Consider the following 10,000-nt stretch of genomic DNA (forward strand, 5'->3'; position numbering starts at 1 on the left):
GCCTTTATGACTCGAAATTAAATTCATGTCTCCGCGCCGCCTTGTAATATCCTCTATATATTTCTGGGCACACAAGTGATCTTTCACCGACAACTTAAAATAAAACCAGCTCTTTCACTCCTTAAAGTGCTACTATGATCAAAAAATCACTTCCTTGATTTTGTTTTCTTCAGATTTGGAAAGTGAGGTTTGCTTAACACCTGACTGGCAAAATTTTGAGCTTTGATTTTTGTCCAAAGGCTGCTTAGTTTGATCGTAAGTTTTAGATTTCACGGTCCGCCATTAATCTCGTTCAAAAATGACCGATTAGACCTCAAAGGTTTGATCTAAGAGAAATTGACGTCATTTACTCTCTAGTTTAAATTTCAGATGGTCCACGTTTGAGTCTAAAATTTCTAAAGCTCCAAAATAGGTGAAGTTCTTTTGGTTGTTTTAAAACCTCTAAAATTTCTAAATTTCTAGGAAATCAAACAATCCCTATATGTGGGTTCTAAAATCGCTAAAAGTTCTAAAGTTCTAGAATATTATTTAAATAAACGAGGCAGTTAATCAGTAAACGAGTGCTATATCTTGTAAAAAGTGTAGTTAACCGAACCGTAAATTGAAAGCTAATCACTGAAACGACCGCTTAGGCTTAATCAGTAAACGAGTGCTATATTCTTCACACGATCTCGTAAAAAGTGTTGCGAAATGAGTGCTTGGAATTAATGGTAATCAGTAAAACCAAGCAATGCTTTATTAAGATGTCCCTGATCTGGATTATATAATCGCAGGTATATGATTAATGACCAAATGAATAGTAAGAAATATGAAGTGTTAAAATCTGACCGGAAGGAGAAACTGAAACGGTGTCACGGTATTATTAATGATAGGCACATCGGTGAAAATTCTGTGTAGAAAACTCTTCTGGTAACAAAATTAGAATTCGGAAATGTTAAGAGTATCCCCAACAATGCAGCTACCCATGACATGGTTTTGCATGTTTAACTATAAGAGTTTTCTATGTTGCGATAATTTATTCGAAGGTGACGAGTAGCTGTACAATGTTCGTCAATTTAACCAAATGAAACCGCAACTCTTTGAATAATCAAACCAAAGGATTTTCCTTGTTGTTGTAAAATAATTTATTCCCTTTCCGGCTCCTTTGTGAGAAAACAGACTTAAGTTAAGAAGATGCGCCAACGGTCGATTTCACGGCATGTGATATGTGAAGCACCGTGACATATGCGAGAGTGCTAGTGCTTGCAAGTATTTGAGTATTTCGCAATTATTCCATCTTGTTTTCGCTGGAAAATTCGAGCGAAATATAATCGATTACTTTGAACCCTCTCACGCAAAAAAATGAAGCTCAAAACACTTAAGAAGCACTACACCGACACACAGTAACTTTTCTTCGTGCAACAATCGCTCATAGCGCGTGTATAAACATATGACGTACTGTGACAATTCCATTTCAGTGTACCTTGTTCTTCGGCTATTCTCTTCTACGTCATCATTACCCAAGACTTACTTGCCGGCAATTTCCTGATTATTTCGTTCGCGCTTGCAGCTTTCAAGTCGAGATTTTTCCTGGCAATACACACTACAATTTTGTACTACTATATCACTTTCATTAACTCTATATACGCGCAAGCAACAATGATGCCTCCTCGGGATTTTCCCTCTTGGCAGGACCGCTGTGGGGGCAACAAGTGAGTCATTTTCTCCTCAAGCCAACTCTCTTAGTAAAGGCGGACCATTAAATAGGAAAATTCTAGTTGAAATAAACAGGTGTCTTTCTGAAACGATTGTCACTTAGTGTTTAGTTAACATAGTCTGGAAATCCAAAGGAAAAAAAATCATATTTTTGGTCATAGACATTAGCACTTTAAGACGAAATTAATAAGAAACAGTTCATCAGCTGGCATTGGCCATATACCTGAGCGAAATAATACTATAGTCACTAATTACCACAAATGGAAAGCAATGTTCCTTAATGTCAAAAGCTATTAGAACAAGGTCTTTATTTATTTATTTTAGCTTTATGTTCACTCTTAGTTCTCTCTGTTAGTGTTTAGTGTTTGTGAATTAAAAATAATAATAATAAAAAGCACATGACAAAAAAACACCAGAAAAAAAAAATAAGAACAATAAGATTAACGAATGCTGTGTCACCCTGAGTGAAAAGTCACCTAACGAATGCTGGATCACCCCGAGTGAATGGTAACTATTAGCTGTGCTTGCATGATCTTCTCCGAACAATTTTTTTCGCACATCTAATGCCCTTTGGGCAGACTGTAGAGCAGCGGTAAAATCACCTAACGAATGCTGTGTAGCCCCGAGTGAATGGTAACTATCAGCTGTGCTTGCATGATCTTCTCCGAACAATTTTTTTCGCACATCTAATGCCCGCTGCTTGGACTGCAGAGCAGAGGTAAAATCACCTAACGAATGCTGTGTCACCCCGAGTGAATCGTAACTATCAGCTGTGCTTGCATGATCTTCTCCGAACAATTTTATCCGCACATCTAATGCCCGCTGCTTGGACTGCAGAGCAGAGGTAAAATCACCTAACGAATGCTGTGTCACCCCGAGTGAATGGTAACTATCAGCTGTGCTTGCATGATCTTCTCCGAACAATTTTTTTCGCACATCTAATGCCCTTTGGGCAGACTGTAGAGCAGCGGTAAAATCACCTAACGAATGCTGTGTCACCCCGAGTGAATGGTAACTACTGGCTGTGCTTGCATGATCTTCTCCGAACAATTTTATCCGCACATCTAATGCCCACTGCTTTAACTGCAGAGTAGAGGTAAAATCACCTAAACAATCATGTGTTACACCGAGTGAATCATAACTATCGGCTGTGCTTGCTTGATCTTCCCCGAACTGTTTAATCCGCAAATCTAATGCCCGCTGCTTTGACTGCAGAGCAGAGGTAAAGTCACCTAACGAATGCTGGATCACCCCGAGTGAATGGTAACTATCAGCTGTGCTTGCATGATCTTCTCCCAACAATTTTTTTCGCACGTCTAATGCCCTTTGGGCAGACTGAAGAGCAGCGGTAAAATCACCTAATGAATGCTGTGTAGCCATGAGTGAATGGTAACTACTGGCTGTGCTTGCATGATCTTCTCCGAACAATTTTATCCGCACATCTAATGCCCACTGCTTTGACTGCAGAGCAGAGGTAAAATCACCTAATGAATGCTGTGTCACCCCGTGTGAATGGTAACTATCAGCTGTGCTTGCATGATCTTCTCCGAACAATTTTTTTCGCACATCTAATGCCCTTTGAGCAGATTGTAGAGCAGCGGTAAAATCACCTAACGAATGCTGGATCGCCCCAAGTGAATGGTAACTATCAGCTGTGCTTGCATGATCTTCTCCGAACAATTTTTTTCGCACATCTGATGCCCTTTGAGCAGACTGTAGAGCAGCGGTAAAATCACCTAACGAATGCTGTGTCACCCCGAGTGAATGGTAACTATCAGCTGTGCTTGCATGATCTTCTCCGAACAATTTTTTTCGCACATCTAATGCCCGCTGCTTTGACTGCAGAGCAGAGGTAAAATCACCTAACGAATGCTGTGTCACCCCGAGTGAATCGTAACTATCGGCTGTGCTTGCATGATCTTCTCCGAACAATTTTTTTCGCACATGTAATGCCCTTTGGGCAGACTGGAGAGCAGAGGTAAAATCACCTAAAGAATGCTGTGTCACCCCTAGTGAATGGTAACTATCAGCTTTGCTGGCATGATCTTCTCCGAACAATATTATCCGCACATCTAATGCCCTTTGAGCAGATTGTAGAGCAGCGGTAAAATCACCTAACGAATGCTGGATCGCCCCAAGTGAATGGTAACTATCAGCTGTGCTTGCATGATCTTCTCCGAACAATTTTATCCGCACATCTAATGCCCACTGCTTTGACTGCAGAGCAGAGGTAAAATCACCTACCGAATGCTGTGTCATCCCGAGCGAATGGTAACTATCAGCTGTGCTTGCATGATCTTCTCCGAACAAACTTTTTCGCACATCTAATGCCGTTTGGGCAGACTGTAGAGCAGCGGTAAAATCACCTAACGAATGCTGTGTCACCCCGAGTGAATGGTAACTATCAGCTGTGCTTGCATGATCTTCTCCGAACAATTTTTTTCGCACATCTAATGCCCTTTGGGCAGACTGTAGAGCAGCGGTAAAATCACCTAACGAATGCTGTGTCACCCCGAGTGAATGGTAACTATCAGCTGTGCTTGCATGATCTTCTCCGAACAATTTTATCCGCACATCTAATGCCCTTTGGGCAGACTGCAGAGCAGAGGTAAAATCACCTAACGAATGCTGTGTCACCCCGAGTGAATGGTAACTATCAGCTGTGGTTGCATGATCTTCTCCGAACAATTTTTGTCGCACATCTAATGACCTTTGGGCAGACTGTAGAGCAGCGGTAAAATCATTTAACGAATGCTGTGTCACCCCGAGTGAATGGTAACTACTGGCTGTGCGTGCATGATCTTTTCCGAACAATTTTATTCGCACATCTAATGCCCACTGCTTTGACTGCAGAGCAGAGGTAAAATCACCTACCGAATGCTGTGTCATCCCGAGCGAATGGTAACTATCAGCTGTGCTTGCATGATCTTCTCCGAACAAACTTTTTCGCACATCTAATGCCCTTTGGGCAGACTGTAGAGCAGCGGTAAAATCACCTAATGAATACTGTGTAGCCCCGAGTAAATGGTAGCTATTGGCTGTGCTTGCATGATCTTCTCCGAACAATTTTATCCGTATATCTAATGCCCGCTGCTTGGACTGCAGAGCAGAGGTAAAATCACCTAACGAATGCTGTGTCACCCCGAGTGAATGGTAACTATTGGCTGTGCTTGCTTGATCTTCCCCGAACTGTTTAATCCGCGAATCTAATGCCCGCTGCTTTGACTGCAGAGCAGAGGTAAAGTCACCTAACGAATGCTGGATCACCCCGAGTGAATGGTAACTATCAGCTGTGCTTGCATGATCTTCTCCGAACAATTTTTTTCGCACATCTAATGCCCTTTGGGCAGACTGTAGAGCAGCGGTAAAATCACCTAACGAATGCTGTGTCACCCCGAGTGAATGGTAACTATCAGCTGTGCTTGCATGATCTTCTCCGAACAATTTTATCCGCACATCTAATGCCCACTGCTTTAACTGCAGAGTAGAGGTAAAATCACCTAAACAATCATGTGTTACACCGAGTGAATCGTAACTATCGGCTGTGCTTGTTTGATCTTCCCCGAACTGTTTAATCCGCAAATCTAATGCCCACTACTTTGACTGCAGAGCAGAGGTAAAGTCACCTAACGAATGCTGGATCACCCCGAGTGAATGGTAACTATCAGCTGTGCTTGCTTTATCTTCCCCGAACTGTGTTATCCGCAAATCTAATGCCCGCTGCTTTGACTGCAGAGCAGAGGTAAAATCACCTAACAAATGTTGGGTCACCCCGAGTGATTCGTAACTATCGGCTGTGCTTGCTTGATCTTCCCCGAACTGTTGTATCCGCAAACCTAATGCCCGCTGCTTTGACTGCAGAGCAGAGGTAAAGTCACCTAACGAATGCTGGATCACCCCGAGTGCATGGTAACTACTGGCTGTGCTTGCATGATCTTCTCCGAACAATTTTATCCGCACATCTAATGCCCTTTGAGCAGACTGTAGAGCAGCGGTTAAATCACCAAATAAATGCTGTGTCATCCCGAGTGAATGGTAACTATCGGCTGTGCTTGCTTGATCTTCTCCGAACTGTTTTATCCGCAAATCTAATGCCCGCTTCTTTGACTGCAGAGCAGCGGTGAAATCACCTAACGAATGCTGTGTCACCCCGATTAAATGGTAAATATTGGCTGTGGTAGTATGTTCTTCTCCGAACATTTTGATCCGCAAATCTAAAGCCCGCTGCTTTGACTGCAGAGCAGAGGTAAAATCCCCTAAAGAATGCTGGGTAATCCCGAGTAATTGGTAACTATCAGCTGTGCTTGCGTGAACTTCTCCGAACAGGTTTTGCCGCACATCTAGTGCCCTTTTTGCATACTGGAGAGCCGAGATAAAATCACCTAAAAAATGCTGCTTCATCCCGATTAAATGGTAAATATCAGCTGTGGTTGTATGATCTTCTTCCTCTTTGGTGAATGTTGACCTCAGAAGTGCCAAAAGCTTAGCGCAAAATTGAAGCAAATAAAAACCAGATAAATTGGAATTTATGTGGAGGTCATTTAATATTCGGAGGGCACGGTTGATTACAAATTGCTTGGTGTCAGTGTCAAAGAAATTCTTTGCTGCTTTCCTGACGTGAGATATAACTAGAAATTGCATTGGCCAATTACCCGAGATACAAGTGTTTATTTGAAGCTTTTTGACATTGTTTGGTTCTTTTTCTTTGCATGCCAGAGGTGGAATAACAATGAGTTGCTCGTCTTCGGCGGAATTGTATTCATTGCGTGCTTTGTTGTAGTAGTACGTCGAGGTAGATGGGTCTTTTAAGAACTGATAATAGACCGCCATGACCTGGTAAACAACCAGCCTTAAAACTTTCTGCTCTGCACTTTCACGCATTAAAGAAAGAGCGTATTGCAGGCACTGTATCCCGCTCTCATCCTCGCCGATAACAAGCTCACAGATGCCAACATAACACTTGTACTTACTCGTTTCATCATTAGAAACTGAGGATGAAGATGTCGATTGGATTTCATATGCCTTCTTGAGAAGTTGCACTGCACTTCCTTCTGCTCCCCAAGTAATCTGACCAAATGCTTTAGAAACTAGTAAACGACTCTGGTAGTGCGTCTTTCCAAGAGAATTGGCTGCCTTTAGGGCCGAATCGTAGATATTATTGAAATTTTGCGACTCAATGGAACACGAAAACAACGAGTCCAGAAACATTTCTGCTTTTATCAAAACTTTAAAAACATTCTCGGCTATCCTGGGATCTGTGCAGCCGTCTACTAGGCTTTCTATAAAAAGCTGTTTTTCCTCATAGAATCCAACGAATGCATTCATAGAATGACCGCGTAGAAACTCATCATTCAGTTTGTCGAAACGAGAAATGAAATACGAATGTATACGGCACTTTGCATTTGCTATTATTTCTTTCATTCCTTGTTCTCCCGTTTCTTTGGCAAATGACTGAAGAAGCTTATGCATTGTGAGTGTTCCACACTTGGGGTTTGAATCGAGAAGGGATTTTCTTCGGAGTCTTTGCAACATTTTCTTTGCGTCAATTAACCCCGTAACATTCAGTACAGCTGAGGCGAGCTCCATGGTGAAACATCCTGGAAGAACAGACAAAGATACAAATGCTTCTTTTTCTGCGGGAGAAAGTCTATGGAAGGACTTTTCATACAGGAACTGTAATCTTTGATTAGCTGGAAAATCTGGGTTGTCTAAGATGTTAACGATTCCTTCTTTTGCGGACTCAGTGAACTCAATCAAACACTGACTTAGTTGAACATCATCTTCACAAACTAAAGAGCACATCAACTTCATTGCAAGAGGCACACACCCACATATTTGGGCAATTCTTGCGCAGTCGTCACGACTAGCATTTGGCACTAATTCATGAACTAGAGCACGAGAGGAGGTATCATCCAATGGCCTTATCCTTATTGATTTGTGACCTGGGAAATTCAAGTTCACAAATTCAAATGATTCTCGTGTGGTCACCACCAGAGTTATCTTTTCATTTCGCATGAGAATTTCTTCAAATAGTTGCAGGACGTCTTCTTTTACATTTGGGAAGCCACTCTCTAGTATATCATCTACATTATCCAGAATAAGTACGAAGGAATCTGAAATGCTACCCAGGGTCTCGATGAGTTCATTTTCAAAGGACAGAGCCTGAGATACTGATCTCTGACTCGTGGTGTGTTGCCTTACGAGGCTGAAAAGCTTTGATGTCAGATCTCCCTTTGTCTGAAGTCCTCGTAACGAAAGGAAACAAACAGGAAAGCCTCGAGAATGCAGTTGGTGCCCCACCGTTATTGCAACCGATGTCTTTCCGAATCCGAGTGAGCCCCAGATGGTCACAAGTCGGGTATTTTGGGAACTCACGAGATCCACGATCTCTTGGCATTCACTCTGTCGGCCAGTGAAGTTTGGAACCATCGAAGGAAGACAAGATCTTGCGACTGTTGGCTTGATGTCTTTGTAATGCAAAAGTAAAACACAAGAGTCTGAAGTATTTATGAATCAACGAGTCACTGAGTTAGTGCAGTTACCCTAACCTATAACAGGAGAGCTGACATTTCAGAGTGCTTAGGCCTAATCACTGAAACGAGGGCTTAGGCTTAATCAATTATTGTGACTCATTGACTCTTTGACTTTTTTACTCATAAAGACATGGGACCTCAAAACACAAAGTAGACATTGCTTAATTTTCTGGATATCCGTTGCCTCTTTGAGACTCTATAAACTTAAGAGACAATGCCAAGAAGCAAGAACAAACAATATCTTTAACCTTGTTCACACAACCTAAATGTTATTCGTGATAAGAATAACCCACAGCAGACATTTTCCCCTTTCCTTCGTTTCGATGCATTAGTTAATAGGGAGTTTGAGAAACCACGACGGCTACGGGGACGAAAACGTCACTTGAAAATATACGTTGGACCTATTCCGGCTAAGTATTTCGGGATTATTCAATCTTGTTTGCATTACACAATAGGTGCGAAGTGTCCTATAACTGGACTGGTACGGACAGAGAGAGAGAGAGACTGAAAGATTCACTGTAGTTTGTCCACGTTGTCGTCAAAACCTTAAATTTGGTCATTTCACGCAGTAGTTTTGACGAGTACGCGAGAGAAATGTTCAAAAATGCGAGCCACACGTGCAGCACGATCATTTTGGTTCTTTTAACCAATAATATTACTGCTTTTTGGCGTTGTCGTTGCCGTAGCCGTAGCCGTTGTCGTTTCTTAAACTCCCTAAGTAGGGAGCTTACGAAACGACGACGCCAACGGCAACGACGACGCTACAAAACAATAGGTTTAGGGTGCATTCGAATGACTGTATTCCGGAATAGGAATAAATGGAATAAAAGTAGGAAGTCCGTCGTTTTTGCGGAGAGTAACATTAAAGTTGTGAAACGTTTTTTAAAATTCTATTTTAAAAATATTTTTATAATCCTTGCAGTTTCAAAACGCGCCAAACATACCGTTTTAATTATCACTCGACGTATTCTTATTCCGGAATAGGATCAATCGAACGCGCCCTTAGTGAGCAAAAACAATGGCTCTGCACGTGCGTTTTACGTTTAGGGACATTTCTTTGCCGTCATCTCCTAAATGACGACGTGAAATGACTAAATTCAAGCGGGGTTCTGTGGGGGACGTTAGCACGTGACGATGAATTTTCAGTTCTCTCTCTACGCTTCTAACCCACTCATACCAGTTTAATTCCTCGTCAGTTACTACACATTTTTAACGCGGAACGACATGAAATAGTTTCGTAGTGATATGAATAACGCGGGTTTGTATGTTTAAATAAAGGCCCGTAGCCGTCGTCGTCCTCGTTTCGTTAACTCCCTAATTTATGCAAAGACGACGGCTGCGGCAACGATAACGCTAGAAAGCAAGAATATGATTGGTTGAAAAACAAAACGTGGATACTCGTGCTGCACGTGGAGCACGGAATTCCATACGTTTCTTTGCCGTACTCCACAAAACAACAACGTGAAATCCCCAAATTTTAGGTTGAGGCCACAACGTGAGCATACCATTGATTTTCTATTTTTACTTTACAACCGTTCGTACCTCAACAACAACAATGCTTTGTTAGATCTAAATAATTCTAACATGCAGCGCTTTTGCCCGCAATTGGCGATAGCTATTCGAGGCGGGCAAGAGATGAGAAAAGAAAACTTAAAAGTCCCATAAATGATATTTAAAGAACAAACTTAGAAGCAATCTAGTTTTTCGTGTAGTTTATATCCACAGTGAGACGGGGAGGCGGACTGAAGTCAATACTGGGAGTGACATACAAT

General features: G+C 41.9%; 1 protein-coding gene across 1 annotated transcript in view; it reads right to left on the bottom strand.

The window, feature by feature from the left end:
• Positions 1-2,060: 2,060 nt before the first annotated feature.
• The window catches only part of LOC138048843 (uncharacterized), a 12,583-nt gene continuing 4,643 nt past the window's right edge, over positions 2,061-10,000 (bottom strand). Inside the window, 1 exon segment of the mRNA XM_068894954.1 lies at positions 2,061-8,154. Coding sequence (XP_068751055.1) covers positions 2,068-8,154 — 6,087 coding nt within the window. The 3' untranslated portion in view covers positions 2,061-2,067.

The sequence above is a fragment of the Montipora capricornis genome, chromosome 5 (genome assembly GCF_036669925.1).
Source record: "Montipora capricornis isolate CH-2021 chromosome 5, ASM3666992v2, whole genome shotgun sequence".
Classification (NCBI taxonomy): domain Eukaryota; kingdom Metazoa; phylum Cnidaria; class Anthozoa; order Scleractinia; family Acroporidae; genus Montipora; species Montipora capricornis.